At 41.4% G+C, this 23025-nt stretch overlaps 1 protein-coding gene across 1 annotated transcript; it reads right to left on the reverse strand.

Annotated features, from left to right (window-relative positions):
- Positions 1-249: 249 nt before the first annotated feature.
- SEC23IP (SEC23 interacting protein) lies at positions 250-23017 on the reverse strand. Its single transcript, XM_059476549.1, has 19 exons — positions 22790-23017; positions 19712-20235; positions 18107-18302; positions 16023-16216; positions 15619-15708; positions 14344-14464; positions 13947-14036; positions 13171-13312; positions 11759-11967; positions 11030-11148; positions 10287-10457; positions 9841-9936; positions 9466-9666; positions 9157-9312; positions 8477-8579; positions 7262-7447; positions 6665-6827; positions 4621-4721; positions 250-2449 (listed from the first exon to the last, which is right to left on the reverse strand). The coding sequence occupies exons 1-18, from the start codon at positions 22947-22949 to the stop codon at positions 4640-4642; spliced, it is 3003 nt and encodes a 1000-aa protein (XP_059332532.1). The 5' UTR covers positions 22950-23017; the 3' UTR covers positions 250-2449; positions 4621-4639.
- Between the last annotated feature and the right edge of the window lie 8 nt (positions 23018-23025).

Raw genomic sequence — 23025 nt, forward strand, 5'->3', positions numbered from 1 at the left:
AATCTTGGTTTTTTTTAATGCTTACAATCACTTCAGCACAGATGAAAATATAGCAGGGAAAACTGTAAATTTTTGTATGTGGATTGACTAATTAAAGTGTAATTAGCCTTACCTGTTTAATTATGCATTGTAATACATACAAAAATAAATCAAAATTTACTGGATATACTGGAAGCTGTGTATGTATGGTGTGTGTTGCAGCACACAAGGAAGATTTCTGCTGAGGAAGCAAAGTATTCATTTGTAAGATTTTAAATCACTATAAACTCAATTTATTTTATTTTTCTTTTATATAACCATAGGTTACACTCATTTTTCCATCCTTTATGTCCAAACTTCCATTTGCTTTTAAGATGTAAGAATGGCTCATTACTGAAGTTGCAGCCCATTTTTTATTTCTTTAACTAGAGCTAATTTTTATGCCATATTCCCCAACCAATTTCTGCACTCCAGATGCTCCTCATTCCTGCAGCATCCTCCTGTTCCCCTTCCATTGCAAGGCAGCTCCTTGCAGGTCCCCCTGCAGCAATTCCTCTCACACAAACCCATAAAATCTGACTGTTCCTTGGTACTGCTGCCCCCTCCCAAGGGAATGTGGCACAGCCCAGCACCTGCTTAAAAATGCTATTTAAGCAAACTCAGATTGCTCATGTGGCACAGAGTTGATAAATATAAATGTGTATAACCCTCCACCCTGATACTTACCATGGAAATGAGGGCAGTGGTCATGGTGTTTGTGTTGTATGTATATACATTAAAAAAATTTGTATTCTAACTAACAAAGGACATTGTAAAGCTTAAAAATTTCTGTCTGACAGGGTCATTTATAAAGACATTTGTTTGCTTTGGATAAAAAGTTTCCTTTGGCAAACTTTCTCCCCAGAGCAAGAAGGATTTTGGAAAGCCCAACACTCGCTAGAGGGCCACAGCCCAAGGCAGGCAAGGAGATGCCAAGGGAAGTGTTGGGTCTTGAGAAGCCAAACAGGAAAATCTCCTTGTTGTCCTCAGCTGTCAATGTCAGAGTACAAGAGAAGACAGAGATGTTATTCTTGAAGATTCAGAGAAAGGACAAAAGGCCACAGATATGAGCCGCACCCAGAAAATTTCAACTGTGTATCAGAAAAAAAATCCTGCAATCCCAGCAGTCAAACATTACACCAGGGCCAGAGAGGCAAAGCATCTCCAGCCTTCAACAAGGCCCTAAGCAGGGAAGTTGGACTAAGCAACCTCCCAAACTATTTTTTGTGATTACATACAAAACCTTGTTGAAAAGACCCACTGGAAGTAAGGTAATTTTAATTACAGCCATCGATTTGTATACACAATAATGTGTATTTTACATATATCAAGGAAAAAAAACCATACTGCATTTCAAAATTTGTTTACTGCAATAACAGAGGCAAATAGTCAGGAATAAGGTTAAGCCACTAATATTTAGGAAAGCCACAACGTGTGTGTAAATTGAAGCTACAGAAGCTCAGTAGTCAGAGACATTAATTCCAAAGGTTTCACAACACCTAACTCACCTCAACCTCATTACATGAAAATGGAGTCTGGATTGCAGGGCTGGATCTAGATTATTATCTAGCACCCATAAGCTTCAGGTTCCTATTTACAGTAACAGTTCTGAGATGTTAAACTGCAAGGTCAAGGTAAGTGTTTTAGCTCTCATAACTGCAGCCTAGTTTCACTAAAATTGCCTTAATTAACTTAGAATAGTCTGTGATTCTATAATTACCAGATCAAAATGTCATTTTAAATCGTTCCTCATTTCAGGATATATGAACACTGAACTAGCTGTAACAAACTTCTAATATTTTCAAAGTCAAAAGTTCATTTTTACTTAAAAAAAAACCACAATAAAACTCTTAACAGAGGCTTAAAAAGGTCTTTATAAAATAATCTCCATCACACTTACAATAGTAAGAAAATTATTCTGGTTGCTAGATTTTAGTAAATATGAACTGGTTTGTGTAATTTGTATTAAAGATGGTTATAACTTCAGTTCACATTTCATTTCTTAAAGGGGCATGAACAAATGTGTCAAGACCAGTAGATTATTGCTGTTTCTCATCAAGTCCTTTTCACTGAGGACATGCTGCCTTGGGAGGCAAAGCATGTCTGGCAGCCAGCTGGGACAGGAGAGCTGAAGGACAGAAGTTATGATTTGCATGCCAAAAAAAACTTCTTCAATCACCTTATACTTGGCAATGGCACAACTGAGCTGATTTAAGATCAAAACTGTGTCATTCCATCCATCTCCTGAATGACAGTCCTGATCATCTCATAACTCAAGTTTGCTTGAAGTGACACAAGAAGGTAGAATCCAAGTAAGTTCTGGAATGGCAGGGAAAAAACCTCTGATGTTTATCCTCTCATATGCAACTCTGAAAATACCAGATGTTCCTCAGAGGGGTTTTCAGCAGGTCTGCAGGAGGAATGGGTATGGCTGTGCAGAGAGAACAGAACATATTGAAAATAGGAAATCCATCAGGTTTTCTATTCCTGCAGTAGTACTGATCAAATTAAATATGCCCCCATTCAATTTCAAGAGGGCTCAAAAAGATCTAAAAATCCATACATGTTTTTAATCAAACTTTTCATACAGTAAGCCTCTGAAATGTACTTTCTGTGGACATAAATTGGCAATTACAACTGCAAACAGAAAAAGCTCACAACAACTGCTAATAGGGTGTCATTAATTATGCATTTTAACCAGCTGTTAGAATCTTTAGCTTTTGGTAATAAATTATCCTAGTGAGGATGGTGACAGTTTACATGTCCAAGGTTTAATCTGCTGGTGCACTTCTTTCCATTGTTTTTATGAAAACTTGCACTACTGTTTCACAAAGAGCAGCTTCTAGAAGAGCTAAATCAAGCCACTCACACGAAATAAAATGGATGTTGCTGTCAGAGGCACCACTGGTAATAATTACCTTCACACTGCCACCTTTCACATTTGAAGGTCTTAAAAGAACAGAAAAAAAGAGAAAAACCCACATGACTGCTAACACTGAGGGAGAATTTTCCACTTCAGTAATTCCTTGTGATGTGATAATATTTAACTCAGCACATGTGAAGACATTTCTTGTCATGTGGAAAAGATTCTTGGTCTTGTGGTGTGCAGCCTTCCCAAGACACCACTTCAGTGCCATCTGCCCTCCCATTTAAGCCTCTGGTATCTGAATCCCAGTCTCAAACACTGTCCAGTCAAACCAGTGCTGGGGAACATTCTGAGCAATTCCTGATGGAATTACAGACTTCCCTGAGTGTGCTTTGCTGTGTGACATCCTGCTAAGCTGTCCCCCAGCAGTGGAGTTCCCAATGAAACACCCAGAGTTATGCAGTGTCTGCTGCAGCTGAGCAGCAAACTCCTCTGAGCTCTGCACTGGTAAATCCTCACACCCCATCCCCTGCCATGAGGCTGAAAGGCATTCCCTCTGCAATCAGATTCCCATGATTTCAACCAGAGCCATCATAAAGAAATAGCAGAGAAAAAATTCTGCAACTGTGACTGGAGCCTGTGCATAAGCCATTGTGATGGCTGATCCAGCACTGTCAGAGCTGTGCAGCCAGCTGCTGCCTTTTTCCTTTTACCTCTCCATGCCTTAAAGAAATGCATTTGATCAGCCTTGACATTTTATTAAAAAAAAAGCTGCTATCAACTGACCATCAGAAGCATTCTGTTACAAAAGAGTACTAAAACTGTATGATAGCAATGAAAGATACCTAAAATATTCCTCTGAAATGTCAAGCATTTCTCTTCATGCTGGGTATTTATGTACCTTGACATTATCAGCTCTTCTGAAAATGGAGAAATACATCAGAAACTATCTTGTATGATTGCAAAAAGGCAAGGTGCATATTATTTCTTCCCTGCCTCTCAAAAGAAAGTATTTTCTTTTCTGTAACAACCAGTGATGCAAACTGGTACAATACAGATCCTTAGTCTGGAAACCTACATCTTGAAATAAAAATACCTGCTACAATATTTCAGATCTAAGATGCTCAACTGTAACATGTATTTAATTTCTTTTCCAAGTAAATTTCCATGCTGTGTTATTTCACTTGCTCTACTGAAATTCTTAATCTATGCAAAGATAGTAAAATACTGACATATAAGGGTCTCATTAATTTATCAATAGTCATGTTTAACACCTTCTTAGGACACAAACAGCTTTTTGCTGACAAATGTGCACCACTGGTGAAACAATCCAGTATTTACATTCACCAGTGAAACACTTTGGGGATTCTTTAATCTACTGCACTGTAAATAAAGTTTCATCATATCCAATTTCACTAAATTTTCCTATTCTTGAACATTCACTGAACAAAAAACTGAGGGAGAAGCAGAAGAAAGAGATCATACTTTGGTTGCATTTGTAGTAGCAATTATTATCCAGTACCAAAAGCACTAACATCAAATATCTTCTGGAAATGAAAGGAAGAAGAAAAAGACTTCCTCTGCATTCAAGTTTAGAAATTGTTTTTGCAATCAAAATGACATTTAATGGCTGTCTGCTTCATAATTTAAACTTCAGAGGAGAAAGGGAAAGTAAAGACATCTAAGCTGTAGCTGAATTTGATACGAGCACAGAAGTTACATTAGAGCAAACTTACAAATTCATGTTTTTATACATCAATGCTGTGGCTGCTCAGGATTGATATTCATGGTCCTGTATATCTCTTTGAGAAACAGCAAGGCAGTGTCTTCAGATCCCCTTTGAGGAATGAAATAAATAAAACAAAAGGGAAAAAGGGAAGGGAAAAAAAGAGGAAAAGGTTAGTTCAGTATGGTCCATCTTCTAATTCTCCTAAGTCACATTCCAGCCTAATTCAGCTCTCCAAAGAGTGTTCACAACCTCTTGGCCCAGTATTTATTTTTCATGAACATGGCCTTACCCCTACCAGTTTCCTTCAAAGTATAATTCTACACAAGTTTTGAATTAGTTCTGCTGTCAACCCCAGCCTATGCATTTACCTTCTTCCTAGTGCATTTCCCCCTCCTGTCCTCCCTAGCTTCCTATGCTGCAAACTCCAAATCCCCTCCTCTATCCTCCTCTTTGGTGTTACTACCTCATCTTAATCTCCTCAAATAATGTTTCACTTTTTGTCCTGAATATATTCCACACTTCATTCTACTCACTTTGTCCCAGTCCAATAATTAGCCCAGTTCTAGCAGCAATATTCTAATTTCTTCTCTAACTGGCAGGCCCTTAATTGTAAACAGAGTATGTTAAATACCCATAGTCTTCCTCTCTTGCTTACCACTAAAATGTTAGATACATCTCCAATAATTTAAAGATTAATATCATTCAAGTGCCATGTTTCCAAGTGGCTGTTTTCCCTCATCTTTTCAAAAAGCAAAGCTTCAGGCTGTCTGAATCTAAAGTTAACATGAATAGACTTAATCTTCTTCTTCATCTATAAAATGCTATTTAGACATACATAAATAATGCAAACATAAAAAAAAACTATGCTAAACAGGTAATTTTTAACAAAGTTCCAGAGCTGCAGGAGTTGTTAGATGAGGGCAGCTCTCTGTGCTTTTTAAAATAAATCATATAGGGAGCCAGTGAAGGAGATTTAGATGGTCAGAACTGTGATCCTCCAAATGTGAGGAACAATCTGCAGAACACCAGTACAGAATTAAACACACAAGCTAAGGGAATGCATGTATATTCCACAATTCAGCACAGACATTCCTTGATGGTCTCTGCATTAAATGAGCAGCAAACAAGCAAGCAGAAGGTTCAACACAGAAGCTCCAATCTCTCCAACACTCAGAGCATTTCATTTAAAGCTCTTCCCACCATTCCTCAGGAAGAAATGCTCTCCTATTCGGGTCATTAATCACTGTGCTTATCTTCCTTACTCGAATGACAAAAACAGGCACAGGTACCAAGCTTTTAAAATGCTGGCAGTGATCGGCTGCCACCCTGTGGAAGGAATTCCGGTCCCTTCAACCCTGCCTGTGGAACGGCACTGCCACCACCGGGTCACCCAGACAGCAGCCCGGGAACCCCTCCTCTGGCAGGGGCTGAGCTTCAGCATCCCAGAGATGATGGCTCTAATGAGACCCTTCAGGTAATGCCTTCAGAGCTGTGTTTTAACCTCTGGAAAAAATGCCTGCTGCTAAAACGACCTACTGAAAATCAAAACCTTCAGAAAGAATGTAGAGCACTCTTTGTCCAGCACCTGCTGAACTCAGAATGAGAGACCAGTCACTCCTCCCTCACCAACATCACTTTGCACAGCTCACAGCTGACACTCAAGGTTGGCTATTACATACCAAGGTGTGCTGTTAAATATAGTTCCCACATCCTTTGCTCTGCCAGAAGAAGCAATAAAGTTTTACCACTTATTGTAGTCTAATAAAAATCCTTCATGAACAGTTTTGTTTGAAAAGCTGCAGTTGTGAAAATGCTTCCAGAGTTCTCCTTGTTTTGAAAATGACAGTAGCTAAAAAATTGTGTTTGGAGTGTCAAAGGTCAAGAGAAGAGAGTGCAATGTCTTCATTGCAAACAGATTTCTAACACAGAATTTTACTTTGAAATAGGATTATCAAACAGTACATCCAAGCACTGACCCTGACACTCCTGGACAATCACACATACTGTGTCCCTTCAGCAGAATTTCTGGAACCACAGATATCTCCCCTTACCAGTAGCACAGGTGGCTCTGCAAAGCAAACAGGTACTCATTGAAGCTCTCTATTGGCTTCTCCTGTAGAACATAATCAATGCGACGCCCTCCGTTCAGCATCCCAACCTTCACTGAAACATCTTCATCTTTTGGAGGCTCTGCACTTTCAGTGATCTTCTCAGCTAAAATCAAAGAGTTTCACATTTCAACTATTTTCAAGCACAGCCTGCTTGACTATAATTAAGAAATATTACCCATTTTTTCTGCTGTAATTTCCAAGTGTTTGTGATAAGACAATAACAACCTGAACTGCCCAGCATGGTTTAGAAAGTTACTGAACTATAGGCTTATTTCTTTCCTAACAGTTTAAACAGTTTTCTAAAGAGAGTGATCTCTCCCTGAACTCACTCCAACCCACAAAGCTTTCATTGTAATTTCTCTCCCAGACCCAGCTGAGGAGGACAGTGACAGAGCAGCTTTGGTGGGAACCTGGCATTTAGCAGAGATCTCCTTAACAGGGTCAGGAAAATCAATAGCAAACAGTCTCTGGTATACTCAAGTGTCAACTGATTTGAGACAAGGAAGTTACAGAAAAACCAATAATGTGTCCATGTACCTTCCACCACTTGCTTTTCTTCCTCCTCTTTAATCTGGTTAGCTACTTTCTCCAGCTCTGCTTGCAGCTGGGTTGAAGATGTATGAGCACGTGCAAACTCATTTAGGGTCTGCCATGCACTCTTCAGAGAGCTGATAAAGCCCTGCTTCAGGTCAGATCCCATACGAGACAGAGAGTCTTTCAGCTCTGAGAAAGAAAAAAAACCATCAAAAATTTCACTCAGAAGGATTTAAAATTACTAACTAAAATTACTAACTAAAATTTAATTCAGGAGGATTTAAAATTACCAACTAAAAGCAGAATGATAAAGTTCTGTTCAATAAACATCTCAATTATCAGCAGAAACAAGCCTGCTATGTCATAAATGCCTGTTTCTTGCTTCTCCATTCCATTTTAAAAGATTAGGTGAAATACAATTAATACACATAAAAATTAATGCATGTTTCTTGCTTCTCCAGTCCATTTTAAAAGATTAGGTGAAATGCTATTAATACACAATTGACTTCTTACTGAATGGGTCAATGAATCAACCTAAATCAATGTCAAAACAATAAGGAACAAGAGACCATATTTTGCTCCTTTATTATACACACTTTTGGAGAGTTGTAACCTGAAACAAGTATCTTGTGCAGTCCAGCAAAGCAGACTCACTCTAATGGACAATTCCAAAGGACAGAATCTCTCCAAGTGCCTGAAGAGAGGCTTTCAGGAGGGCTCTGTGAACTTGCACAACAGCAAAACTGACTTTCCTTATTAGATGTGCAAAATTTAAGTGGAGCACCTTGGTCTGATGTGCAGCCAGGAGCAACAAAGTGTGTCCCTGCCCTCCAAAGGCCACAGAACCTCCTTTTCCCTCAGGGTTGCCAACACTGAACAGATTCTGGTTAAACACATCATGGTGGTCATTAAGGACACCAAGAAATTTTGTTTCTGTTTCACAGCTTCTTAGAAATGAAGGTGATCAAGCAATGTACAGCAATGTTTTAATGGAACTTTGGTAAGACAAGGTTATATCTGGAGGAAATGTGATTATTACTTTTGAATGGAATTGTGAATACCCAGCTTATGGGGCTGGGTGGAATCACCTCTGATATTCAGGAAAAATACAGTCAGATATCCAGGGATATTCATTAGTCTCTTAAAATCTTACAATATTCTGATGCATCAAATGAGAAATAATGAATAGGATCCATATGAAGTAAGTTTTCTTTTTACCCAGATGAAGTCTTTTTCTGCCTTTATGATGTGGAATGAGAACTGGTTTTAAATCCAGGTCTTCAATGATCATTGGTTCTAACCTGTAAGCTACTGGATCAAGCTGTTAAGAGACAACACATTGACATTTAGTTATCTTTAAAATTATTCTAGTCATCACATTTCAATGAAAAAAAAATCCCTATTTATGGGAATATGGATTATATACAACCTTTTTTTAATTCTGCACTATTGGAATTTACAGAAATTCAGTTCATGACATTAAGCAGGTTCATGAACTCCTTTGGTCTTGTTCTCCCTACAGAAGGAGATTCTAATGAGGAAACACAACAGCAAGATTTCCTTGCACTCAATCTCTATCAACATTAAACTGTTAAACAAAATGAGACAGAGGAGAACAAACACTGCATGTAAAAATACAAACATTCCATAAAAATCTACAAAAGCAGCCTCAAATTAATGAAAAAACCTAAACAACTCCCCCCCCCCCCAAAAAAAAAATTCCTTAATTCTGAAAAGAAACAAGGCAAATATTATGAAAACAACCCATGCCTGGAAGTGTTTTAGGAAATGTACACAGGGGAACAAGAGGTGTAATGCTCAGAAGGTAGAACTTAGTATTCTGCCTTTTTTGTCATCTACATCAACTGAAATCAAATGTCAAAAGCACTGCTACTCACTGGGTGATATATATTGAAGAATCCCTTGCAGGTGGGGAGTCTGTAGTTTTCATCAATCTTCTCCACACCCCTCACAGTAAGGAACACACCAATAGGGGAACCAAGAGCAAAGAAAATATCTGGTTCAAAGTCCAGTGCACTGTAAACCACAGAAACCTACCAGGCAGAAATCAGACACATCATCTCTCAGAACTGTCAGCTTCAAAGGAACTAGCTAAAGGTCATCAACATTAAAAAAACTATAGTGAAAAGAGAGGATTGATCAAATCCTTTAAACTGTTCTAATCATTTAGATCCACACAGTCTCACCTGGCCAGTTCCAATTTCGAAATACTCATAGTCAATGTTCACAGAAGACACAGATGCACCAACTGGGAGCTTCCTCTTTGAGTGCCCAGACTCTGAAGATGACACAGGAGAAATTGCCTCTTTTGATTTCTGGGTGTCTTCTTGAGTCTGGAGTGTGGCAGCCAGCACTGCTTTCTTCTCTGCTACTGCTTTCTTCTGTTCCTTTTGAGAAAAGTTTTAAAGTTAGGGAGAAAAAAGGTTAATTTCACACTGTCAAAATTCCTTTAATATATTCAGGATGTCAACAAGAGTGTTCAAGAATAGAAGGTTGTCCACAGCAAGGAAGTCAGTTACAACTTACCAACTTTTAATTTCCATCCTGAAATATCTATTTACCTGCTTGGCTGCTCTGTCTTTTACAAAATTAGCTATTTTCTTTCTTGGTCCAAGAGGTATCCCCATCTCCTTCAGGTCATCAACTGTACACATGAGCTAAAGAAACAAACACCAAACACACACATAAAAATGTATTTTTCTAGTAGAAAAAGTACTTAAAACTTTTCTAGTAAAATGAATAATTATCAATTTGTTAAGTCAATTTATAAAGCTACAGAAAATACAAAATATTAAAAAGACACAGAGTGCCCTAACAACTGGGTGGATGCATCACATCAAGAAAAAACAAGAGCTGCAGAACACTGAGTCTTCAAGTCATGCATTGATTATCTCATCTTTGCAACTGCTCTCATGGGCACTGAGAGGGAAAACAAAACAAGAAGAAATCCCAAACATGAACCTCCCTCCCCTGGGCAGCCCCAGAAGCCCAGCGAGGGTTTCAGTACCAGGGACTCCATGTCGATGCGCTCCTTCTCGAAGGTGCTCACGTACTCTGACAAACTGAGCATCTCCAGGGTCTTCTGCAGAGTGGGAACATCTTCCTCTGCTTCAGCCTCACAAAGGTCATCAGCAGAAGTAGCAATGGAGGAGCCCAAGGAACTGGTATCTTCAGTCATCTCAATAAAACAGCACACAAACAGAATCACACCCTCTAATAGCGGAAAAACCAGGAAGCAGCAAGCAAAACCAAGTTTAACTATTTTCTCTTAAAATATTATTAAGCAAGCTCTGTAAATATATATCCATTTTTAGTGAAGCAGGACACAGATTTTCCACTAAAATAGAGCTGCAAAATAAATATTTAAAATTTACTGTGAGAGACAAAACACTCAAAAATGCTTCCTTTTATTCCTCAAACAACTGGTCACCATTTCTAGTCTAAACACAAATTCTCTCTCTTTTATACATCTGCCCCATCATTTACTGTTAGACCAAATTACATGTTCACAAGGGTCAAAGCTGATGCTCACCACCAAATCTCATTACTGGCCTACTTGAAACTTAAGAGAGAGGTAATTAATTTGTCCTGAGAAATTACAATATTTACAAAACAGCATCTTTCCATTAACATGTTTAAATGTACTATCAAAACCCACAGACTTGTTCAGCTAATAAATTCTGAAAAGTTAAGAAAAAAATGATTGAAAATATCAATTTATAGGCCTGGAAAGACCAGCATGCAAATTACCTGTTTATCATGAACAGCCACGTCCTTCACACTCCCATTAACACCAGAGAATGGTCCAGAATTTGCTGATGAAGCCAAGTCCTTCTGGTTAGACAATATGTCAAATAGAATTAAGGAACCTGCAAACAGGAATTAGAGCTGATTTGGGGAAATATCAGGTTTTCCTGTCCCTAAATCTTGAGCAAGATTTATATGCAACAGTAATGTCACAGTACAGTTTGATCAAGAGATGGCTGAAGGAAAATACTCATATGTTACCTTGAACTTAAAAAGCTAAAAGCAGCCTCTTTTCTCTCCTGCTCACGTTTATGTAGTTGCCATGACTAAACTATTTTTCCTTAAACATCTGAGACTGCTTGGTGAACTGGAGGAAAAGTTCCAGTCCAAACCAGTATGTCCATATTCTGCTCTAACACTTATTCTATATTCCAAAAAATGATTGTACTGTTACTAAGTGGGGGTTCTGAGACACAGACATCACACATCTAACAAGTCACCAGATAATCTGCTAACTTTTAAACACAGATTGGACACTAAGTGTTCATGAAGGGAAGTACTGACTTTCTCTCAAAGCCTGATAAACTCAGCTGTTGAGAGGAGCTTGTTGGCTGTTTTCTGAAAGACAGCCATGCCCTAACCGCTAATTTGACATTTATGCATAACAAAGGGGCCATTTTCCTTTTGAGAGGAACTGATTTGTGACAAAAGCAGCATTCCCCAGACAATCACCTAAGCTGTGCCCAGCCACAGAGACTCCCCCTTTGAAGTCGGGGTTGCGGCTCATGAAGAGCGCGTACAGGCGGTTCATTTCCATGCCCACTTTATCCACGATGGTCTGGCAGTAGGTGGGGCTGTTGTAGAACAGGATGTCGAGCAGCGTTTCGTTGGTGAAGTGCCTCAGGCGACCAATGCTCGGCAAAGTGATTTTCTTTATGTTCCTGGTAACACAGAATCGTTAAAAGCATGAAAGGCTTTTAAGAAACGCTCGTGAGAAATTTTGTTAGCTTTTGAAATTAATGCAACGTAAATGCTACAGAAAGAGTCTCTTTAGAGATTTTAAAAACCCATACAGCCTTCTGGCCTTGTTGCATATTCACACATTAATGCTACCTGCTGATTGTAATATTTCAGAAAGATACAGCTCTTTTTTTTTTCTCTCCAGCCTGAAATAACCTCTTCTCTCTATTCCAACTCTACTCTCATAAAGTACCAGGGAAGTTTGGTGAGCAGATTGAAGTGGAAGAGAAAAAGGAACTTGCATATAAATTTAGACTCAGAGAATGGTAATACTCTCTTTTTGAAGGAGAAGCTTGGCATCACCATCTGCCTGCCTGGAGTCAAGACAGCTGCACTGGAATTGCTCTAGACTTGAGACTGCCTGGTTTGATTAACAGAATAAGGATTCCTCCTCATGCAGTGCTCAAATGCAAATAAAACAGCAAGGCTGGAGGAAAGCAGTGTGATTTCACTGAGCTACAACAGTCTGGAGAACATCAGCATCACTTTAAGTGCCACAGGTTGCCATCCTCACAATTTTTACTTCCCCAGATTTGAGCAAGGGAAACAGCTTGAAATGTGAAGTCATAGCAAAGGGGTAGGCACAGAGAAGGGATTTTAAAACAGATTTTTAAATGCTGTAACATTCTTACCCAAATATAGATACTTTGCTTCAAAAAAAAACCCCTTAGCTCAAATGCCTAATCATAATTCAGGCACTTCTCTGGGACTGCTCAGAGGGCTCAATGCCTTCCTCAGAAAGGGTGAAACTGAATCAGACTGCAGGAAAATAAAGAATAGAAAACTCTCTACTCTAAATTGTGCACACCTCATGGACAAAACATCTCCAGGCTCACCACCTCATCCTTGTGATCACAACTCTGCACACTCACTCATCAAGTATCATGCATTGGCCACTCTCATGTAAATCCTGTACTGAAAAGTCGTGTGCATGAAAATAAACAAGAGAGATATTCCTCAAGCCCTTCCAGCTTTCCAAATACACCTCATCAAAATGTTAATTTTTAAAAATCTGCAATTCTCTAATTCAGTCATCTGCATATGAACTGCTCTTTTTCCCCACTTTCCATAACCCATTAAACAGCAGCTTTTAAGATGTTTTCAACATTAAACAGCATCCTCACCTGTCTACACCTGTTGCATCCCCATGCAGAGAACTGTGCCAGTGAACTGGAAGGAATTCCACCCTGCTCACTCTGCCTTCCTCCAAATACTTCTTAAAGTGAGTCTGCAACAGCTTCAGAGAAACAGTCCTAAAATCATCAACTGTGAAGAAAAACAATAATGAAAATCTGATAGCTGCATACTCAAGTAACACACAAATAGTCCCTCCTTCCCCTTAATTTTACAGATAGTCAGAATAGAAATGATGGAAATTGAAAGCTGAAAAAATCTTTTCAAGTATTACCATTCTAACAATAAGAAAGTACTCATTTTTGTTGGAGTGGATTTTTAGCAAGCTTCTATTTATCTCACAATGATTGCCTGTTCACTCCATAACCTGAGAGGGCTTTGTTCATTTACTCAGTTGTACCAAAGTGTATTAAAAAAAAAAAAAAGGTCAAAAAACCAAGCCACACAAAGCAAACACATCCACTCACACCACAAAAAGAAAAAAACAATCAACCAAAAAACCCCCCTCACCACACATCCCAAAACCCAAACCACCCTGCAAGTGTGGTATTGAGAACTAACAACAACACTAACTAACAACAGCTAAAGCTTCAAGTTTGACAGAACACAGATTCTGCCTTTGGAAAATAATCATGAAAAAATTGAATTTCTTAACATTTGAGACTTTTCTTTCAAAAAAACTTATAAAGATGTGCTTATATGAGCTAGAGAGAGCCACATTTAAGCAGCAAGAATACAACTGCTCATTATACAAGCCCAAACTTACCACACTCAACAATGCTTCTAAACCTCAAGTCACATACAGGACCTATGCCATGAACCATAAATACCAGATGGTCAATTTGGGACATTTCTCCTGTAGAAAAAAAAAAAAAAAAGGAAAACATTCAGAGTACCAATATGTACAGCAGGAGTGAAGCTCAGTGTAATACACACTTGTTTCATAAAGCCTATTGCATATCATGGTAAAGGACATAACAGAGCCCACAGGATTAAAACACCCCAAAACCAGATAACCTCAGCAAACAGCTCAGATGAAGGAATAACTTCAATCTTTAGACTCCAGGCACAAACAGCACAGAGCCACTCCACCCACCAGCTTCTGCACAGATCCAAACTGCTCCCGGTGCAGACCCAAGTGCACCAGGAGTCTCATCACCTACCATCAGGAATCTCATCATGGTCATCATCAATTCCACGTTTCACCACCCTTGGCCTCGACTGCCCATCTTGAGAGGTGCCCCATTCATCTGATGTGGTAGAAGGCTGGAACTGAACTATGACCTGTAACAAATACAGTGTCCAATTCCAACCACAGAAAAGCCTCATGACTCATACTGGTAGTGTGAAAGCACTGCATAGTTCAACATACTCTTTGATTGCTTTTCCTTTAATCTGAAAATCAAATGTTTTCTTTCACAAAATTCCCATTAGTGTGAAAAGCAAACTGATGACTCAAAGTAACCACTAGGTGAAGAAGCTGGGCCTGCTCATGGTTCAGAATCACCATTTTAACTCCTCAGCCAAGCATTATTCAAGCTCCTCCTTCCTAGTATCCAGTGTCCACTCTTCCTTAGCAGATTACTTGTAATGTGAGGAAATGGAATGCTACCTGATTTACAATAACTATCACAAGGAGAAGATGGAAAAAAATAAGTACAATGCTTTTCAGGGAAGGACAACAGCATCTGAAGTAGTCCAGAACCCCTAAAAAGTGAGTAATTCAATAGTACAGCTGTTTATAGGACTTACAGTGTGAACTTGTATTTATGACACCAAGTGATTTAAATGTTCCTTCTCTAGATTTTTACTGGACAGAATTCTATAACCAGGATTATTAAACACTTTAAGTAGGAGCAACCATGATTCTGTCCCTTGGATAGTTCTGTGTATTAATTACTGCATTTGTGATAAGTGAACAGTTAAGAGTATTGATCAATATGGCTGAAGTCCATGTTTTAATCACATGAGACTGTTCACAGAGTATTTAGAATAACTTTTAAAACTTGTCTTGCTCTACTTTCTCATGGCCTGAAAATAAGAAAAAACCTTCTCAGGCCTTAAAGAAACTATTTACCTTATAGCTAGATTAATGCTGTTCTCCACATGAAAGCTCTTTGTTTTAATTTCATTGGGTACAGACTGAGGTTAAACTAATTCAAATTGCTAACCATTTGCTGCCAGTTGTGCTTAGCCAAAACATTTACTATGCAAATCCTTATTCTCTTCAAGTTTCAGAAAGCACTGTCTTTTAACAACATGACAGAACACTGAAGCAAGCACAAGCTCAGTGTTCTGTAAACTTGATCATCTTTAATGCACACAGACTTAGAACAACCAACTGGTATGTTTCATGCAAGATTAAGAGAACATTCAATTTATGCTTCCATCCATTTTGCTCACTCCTCCTGCAAGACTCAATTGCCAAAATCTATTACCTTGGGATTATGCATAACAATTGTCTCCCCATTTGGAAATTCAAGTCGCCGATGCCATTGATTTGTAGTTACAGCTCTTTTATATTCTGCCTGAAACAGAAAACAAGTTACACAAAGTCAGCATGGAAAACTTCTCAGTATTATGTGGCCTTAGGAAATGCTACAGTTAAAATTTACAAAACTTTCTTTATATAAGTGTCACGTGTAGAACTACACAAGCAGATTTTAGATCACAGCAGTGCAGGACTGATGCAGAAGCAATGTGGCCTTTTAGACACTCCTCAGGATTTACTTATGTTCCAGAAAGTGCACTCTGAAAACCATCTTCATGAAACAGAAAGAACTGCTTCTAAGGTGATTAACACAATGAACTAATTAAAACAAGGTCTCTGTGACTTACTAACCTCCAGCTTGTCACTGAAGTCCTCAGTGTAAGGGATGAAGCGGCTGTCCTTGTCCCCCTTGTAGAACCACAGGCAGCGCCGCACCTCCGAGGGCTCCTCGTCCCAGTACACGGCTTTCCTCAGCCGCTCGTACAGGAACACGTCGTAGCGCCCGCCGTCCGTGCTCAGCACCACGCTCTCGGGGTCGGGCTGGACTGGACAGACAGACACGTGTGGTTAACACACTGACACTGCTGCACTGGACAGACAGACACGTGTGGTTAACGCACTGACACTGCTGCACTGGGACAGACACACAGACACACCTGCTCACCACACTGACACTGCTGCACTGGACAGACAGACACACCTGCTCACCACACTGACACTGCTGCACTGGGACAGACAGACAGACACACCTGCTCACCACACTGACACTGCTGCACTGGGACAGACAGACACACCTGCTCACCACACTGACACTGCTGCACTGGGACAGACAGACACACCTGCTCACCACACTGACACTGCTGCACTGGGACAGACACACAGACACACCTGCTCACCACACTGACACTGCTGGACTGGACAGACAGACACACCTGCTCACCACACTGACACTGCTGCACTGGGACAGACACGCAGACACACCTGCTCACCACACTGACACTGCTGCACTGGGACAGACAGACAGACTGACCTGCTCACCACACTGACACTGCTGGACTGGACAGACAGACAGACACACCTGCTCACCACACTGACACTGCTGCACTGGGACAGACAGACACGTGTGGTTAACGCACTGACACTGCTGCACTGGACAGACAGACAGACACACCTGCTCACCACACTGACACTGCTGCACTGGGACACACAGACAGACACACCTGCTCACCACACTGACACTGCTGGACTGGACAGACAGACAGACACACCTGCTCACCACACTGGCACTGCTGCACTGGGACAGACAGACACACCTGCTCACCACACTGACACTGCTGCACTGGGACACACAGACAGACACACCTGCTCACCACACTGACACTGCTGCACTGGGACAGACACACAGACACACCTGCTCACCACACTGACACTGCTGGACTGGACAGACAGACACACCTCCTCACCACACTGACACTGCTGCACTGGACAGACAGACAGACACACCTGCTCACCACACTGACACTGCTGCACTGGGACAGACACACAGACACACCTGCTCACCACACTGACACTGCTGCACTGGGACAGACAGACAGACACACCTGCTCACCACACTGACACTGCTGCACTGGGACAGACAGACACGTGTGGTTAACGCACTGACACTGCTGCACTGGGACAGACAGACAGACACATGTGGTTAACACACTGACACTGCTGCACTGGGACAGACAGACACATGTGGTTAACACACTGACACTGCTGCACTGGGACAGACAGACAGACACATGTGGTTAACACACTGACACTGCTGCACTGGGACAGACAGACACATGTGCTCACCACACTGGCACTGCTGCACTGGGACAGACAGACAGACACACCTGCTCATCACACTGACACATCTCTGCTCTCTCAGCCCAGCCCCAGCCACTCCTGTGATCAATATCAGGCCATTAGCACTGACAGTCACAGCATGGCAGAGAAGCTTTGTAACACTGAGATGCTTCTAGAATGTGTCTGTATGCTCTGTACACAACAAAACACTTGGAAAAACTTCCAAATACCAACACATATTCCAGAACTCACAGTTTAACAAAAAGGCAACCCAAGACACAAGTAATGAGGAGTTCTATATGAAAATCTGAGATCTATTTGGGTATATTACATATATATATATTATATGTACATATAAAATACATATATATACATGTATGTATTTTATATATATATATTTATATATATAACGAAATCATTTCAACACTGACAGCATCAAGCAGTGATGATGTCAGTGAAATAAATTAAGTCGCCAAAAAAAATCTTCAAAACATTACTTATTACTGCCACATGCTGAGTGTGTGGCACATTACCGAGCAGCATTACCCCAGTATTTTCCTTTAGTCCTTCTGCTCACCTCTGGATAAGACAGGACTTACCAGAATTATAGACCTCCTCCAGTTTTGCAGAATCCAGAATGCTGAATGGCATCCATATTTGCTTGTCCTCCACCTCCTTACAGTAGAACCAGTGGGGCTGAACTGGCTCGTAGTGGTTCTGCAGCAGCACAGGAGGGGCTGGCACCAGGGGCCCTGCAGGCCTGGCAGGCTGGAGCTGGGACTGGGACGGTGGGAACTGAAAAGAGATGGGCTCAGCACCTCAGTCTCACAGGGTTTTTACAGAACTCTTCTATGTTTTGCTATAGGGAATACTCTGAACCTTTATTTCTAAGATGCTTTCCTCCCCAAGAATATAACCTTCCATTCTAAAAATATTGTCCACTTCATCATGTGTTTGAGAACTTACACCTTCTCAAACTGAGAAAGAATGTGAATTTCATTACCACAAACGCTGTTGAAAACTGCCATGGTTTAGCATCATGATTATCTAAAAATCAGTGAGATTTCAAATATTCTCTTAAATTTTCAAAACTTGAGCTGAACTTGTTTCTTACAACCACAAAATTTGACATGAAAATAAAAACATATTTTTCTCATTGTTCATTTACATATAATTATGCTTTCACATAAAGACTCCCCATTTTAACAAGTGGCCACTTCAGCTACAGCTCTCTTCCTGCAAAGTGACCAGAACAGGCACATTCCAAACTCAAATGTAGCATCAGTGGCACAAGAAAAGGAACTGATTTTGAAAGGGACTACAGCCTATATAAAGATGATTTCACACAAATTTTACAAAAATCCCAGTCAGTACAACTAAAAGCAGCTGATGTCAGCAGTAGCCACTGCCTTGGTTGATGATACATTTAAAGGGAAAAAAAAGGGGGCACCAAAATATTATACAATATACAAAATGCAATAAACAGAAGTTGTGAAATTATTTAGTCTAAAACTCCAGACTGTCTAGGCTCTACTGCCTTTGTTATGTTTTGTCAATATATAACCTTCACATTCATTATTCCTGATAACAGAAATATAACAACAGCTCAGGCAAAAATAAAAAGTTTTTGCTATTTTCAAGGCAAACATGACAGGCTTTATTAACCAATTGGCATTACTTTAATAGGGCTTTTTTTGCAGGTAGAAAATAATGAAGACTATTGCTTTATATCACACAAAATCCTCAACCAATTTGTTTCAAAGAATTTGCTGACAATTTTATGTGACTTAGTTTAAAAAAAATTCTGGCTTCACCAACAAAACCAGCTTAAAAAGAGATTTTAGCCAATACCTTTGAAGCGGCTGAGTGACCTGATTTAAAGCTGAGGCACAAAAAATGCAGCAGCATAGTTGAAACTCAGAAACCCACAGAAAAGAGCAACAGAACTTCACAACCTGATTTTGTTTCTGATGCCCAGAGCTCACAGAGCTACAGCCTCAGGGTACACTCACTTCAAAGATCAGGAAGACTTCCTGGAACATGAGTTCCAAACTACTTCTAGTGAAAAGCTTTTGCTGTTATAAACAGTTCAAGACTACTTCTGGGGTTTTTTTGCAGAAAAGAAAAAGCTCCAAAAGGTAAAGCACAGAGCTGAAAGAGGAAAGTGACGTGTTTAGCTGTGGCAGGCAGGAGGTGTCACATACCTGTGTCAGTGGCCCCGGGGGTGTGTGGTACATCTGCACGGGTGGCACAGGGGACACTGTGGCAGGGGGGTGGCTCTGCTGCAGCTGGGGAGGGGTGAGGTAGGGGTTGGCCCTGCTGCTCAGGGTGGTGTGCCTGTAGGGGTTGTAGCCCTGCTGCTGGGGGGTCCCCACGGGCAGGGCAGTGCTGGCAGGAGGGGGACAGCTCTGCTGAGGGGGCTGGTATGGGGACATGCCCACCTGAGAAGTGGGTGGGGCACTGTAAGCCTGGGATTTGGGAATATGTGGTGAAAAGGCATTTTGCCCATCCTGGGAGCCAGACACGAGTGGAAGTGAAGGGGGAGGTCTGGAGAAGGCTGGTGCTCCCACAGGGGTTGAAACAGTTGTCAAGGGTGGCTGCCCAATGCTCCCAAAGGGGTCACAGCTGCTGGGAACTTGAGAGAAGTAGCTGAAGGTCTGTGGTGGGTTGGGGCTGGCTGATGTCTGACCCAAGAAGCTGTCCTCCTCCCCAACGTCTCCAGAATCTTCTGCAAAAACAAAAGGATCACCAGAGAGTTGTGAGAGCTTCAAATCGCTGCATGGGGTCACAATGTTCTGTAACACCATCAGCTATGGCCAAAACTGTCAGCCCCCATAAAGCTTACACATCCTTGATTCAGCACACCATAAAATGAAACAAAAGATACCAAGCCTTCAAGAACATTTAAAATGGACCATAAAAGTCACTCAGTGTACACAGAAAATGCAACAAATATTAAATAAGAAACCAAACCATAACTGGAGTCAGGACCTTCCCAGGGTAATGTGGCAGGCACTAAAATCCCTGCCAACTTCACTTATCCCACAAAAGTAAGAACAACCTTGGTTCATATCCTTCCGCCATGAAAACAGCCAGGACTATAAGCATAGGACTTTATGCTCCTATTTTTAGGACAGAGTTTAAAAACATTCCTAAATAGGCCAAACTTACAGGTTAAACCATCCATTCTTGCCTGCTCCTTCAGCAGAGCCCTCTGAAGGTTTCTCATCTAACTTGCAAGGTGGCCATAACTCATGATCCCAAGCCACTTAATGAGCAGGACTTACTCCAGTTCTCTGTAGAAATCCTACTCCAGACTTGCATAAAAGCCACATCCCTGATGCAGAAAAATCATTCTGCATAATTGCAGGAGAGGATTTAAAAAGTTGCAAGGCCATGAACGCCCTTTCACACGGAGAAAATAAATAAAAGAAGTCCTGATCAACCACAGTTTTCTACTTTGCAGCGACCTAGGAACAAGTGGAAAAAAGGAGGTTTGTCATGATTTGGGGTCTCACAGCAAGCTCACCTCAGGCTGTGATGGCCTGAGCAGCTCCTGAGGGAGCAGGAGCCAGTCCCATCTGCAGACACCAGCAGATGTTTTCAGTGTTTCACCTGCCTGGCAATGAAATGAGCCCAGGCTGTGGGGCAGACACCACAGAGCATCTCTGCTGCTCAGTGCCCAGGCAGAGAGACCAAGAGTCTGCAGTGTGAGCAGCCAACAACAAATGCCTTCATCCACAGCCAACACAACTGTAACAGGGAGTACAGGGGAATCCACTGAGAAATGAATGACTGCACACAGCTCCCTAATGGTGGCTGTCAGGTGTCAAACAAATCCCTGGACTGATTCTTATTACATTTTACACAATTTAAAATTATGATTCAAAATGCAAAATATTCCACTCAGCAAGAAGATCCCAACAACACCTGGCTGGAGAGATGGTGAGTTCACTTGATTGTGAAAACAGAACATTTAACAGGACCTGGGCCTTACTTGGACTGACATAGAATGGGGCACAACCTCTGACACTGAAATTCTCTCCATGTACAAGACCATGAGTCCTCACCTCCTCTCCATGATCAAATTTTAAGCCACATGGAGAAAATAAGATTCACCACGTTAATCAAATCCCATCAAATTTTATCTCCAGCTTCAAAATGTTCAGGCAATTGCCAGGACAACCATTTGTATAAAGCTACTAGCCAGATCAGCACTTAAAAATGGTTTTATTTTCTTAATGAAAAAATAATGTATATTTGCATGAAAGAAAAACTATGAGGATTGCACAAAGGAATTAGTGAATGTATCAACTAGATAGATACCTAAAGCAAGAAGAAATAATACTTTAATGCTTTTATCCCTCCTATCCAAAAAAATGTAGTTGATCTAAAAAACTATTCCAAAGCCTTACTTGGCAAATATTTTATTAAATCTACATAGAAGTACTGCACTGATTTCCAGCTATATTAATACTTATTTTAGCTAAGATACAGCAGAGCTGAAATGAAGTCTTGAAGACTCAGCATAAAACAGTTTGGGTAAAAAGAGATCTTCAAAAGTCATTAGTCCAATCTCAACATGCACAACACAGTAAAATTTGAAATATCTGGTTTCTAGATGCATTTCTAACGCTTCGAGCTTTAATCTCTGACTGAACACATTCCCAAAAAATATCCATTCCTTTATCTGAAAGTGCCTGAACACCAGATTTTAAGTTACACACGCATGTGTTGGGAACACCATTAAAGCTTTAGGAGAGAAGGATATTAGAAGCAGGATTAAATTAGCAAGGATATTTAAGGCGGCTGCTTAACGTGCTATTTTCAAACGGAAAAAACAGAAGAGAGGGGTTTAAAAACCATGAGAGAGAGGTTTAAAAACCACGAAAACATTCAGTACGCACTGAATGGAAGCACTGACGCGTCGGTGAGCTGCAAGCGGATGATCAGTGCCCGTGCTTAGACACAGCGCTAAAACCCTCACACACGCACACAGGCATTAAACAGAGGGAAACAGAAGAAATTAAGTGCCAGAAAGCAGAAAATGAAACCCCGAGCAGCGTCTCTGCCGAGGAACCGCCAGGGGACACCCGGCTCGGGGAGCCCCAGCGCCGGCTCCAGCCCACACGGACCGGGCCCTCTGAACCCGCAGCCCCCCTTAGAGCCCCGGTTCGGCTCTGGGGACTCCCCCGGCTCCACTGCCCCTTCCCGGCGGTGGCGGGACCCGGCGGGACCCCGCACATCCCCAGCGCTCCCGGCTGCCCTCCCTCTCTCCGTACCGGGGGGCAGCAGCGCGGGGCCGGGAGGCGCGGCCGGCGCTTGGCTGACGGGGATGAAGGGCACGTTGAAACTGAACTCGGTGGCGGAGGAGGAGAAGAGCAGGTTGGTGCTGCTGCCGGTGCCGCTGCCGGTGCCTCCCCCGGGCTTCGCCGCCGCCATAGCCGCGCCCCGGCCACGTCCCTGCCCCGGCCCCTTCCGCCCTCACCCAAGATGGCGGCGGCGGCGGCCGCGCGCA

This window comes from Ammospiza nelsoni, chromosome 8, assembly GCF_027579445.1.
Source record: "Ammospiza nelsoni isolate bAmmNel1 chromosome 8, bAmmNel1.pri, whole genome shotgun sequence".
NCBI classification, from domain to species: domain Eukaryota; kingdom Metazoa; phylum Chordata; class Aves; order Passeriformes; family Passerellidae; genus Ammospiza; species Ammospiza nelsoni.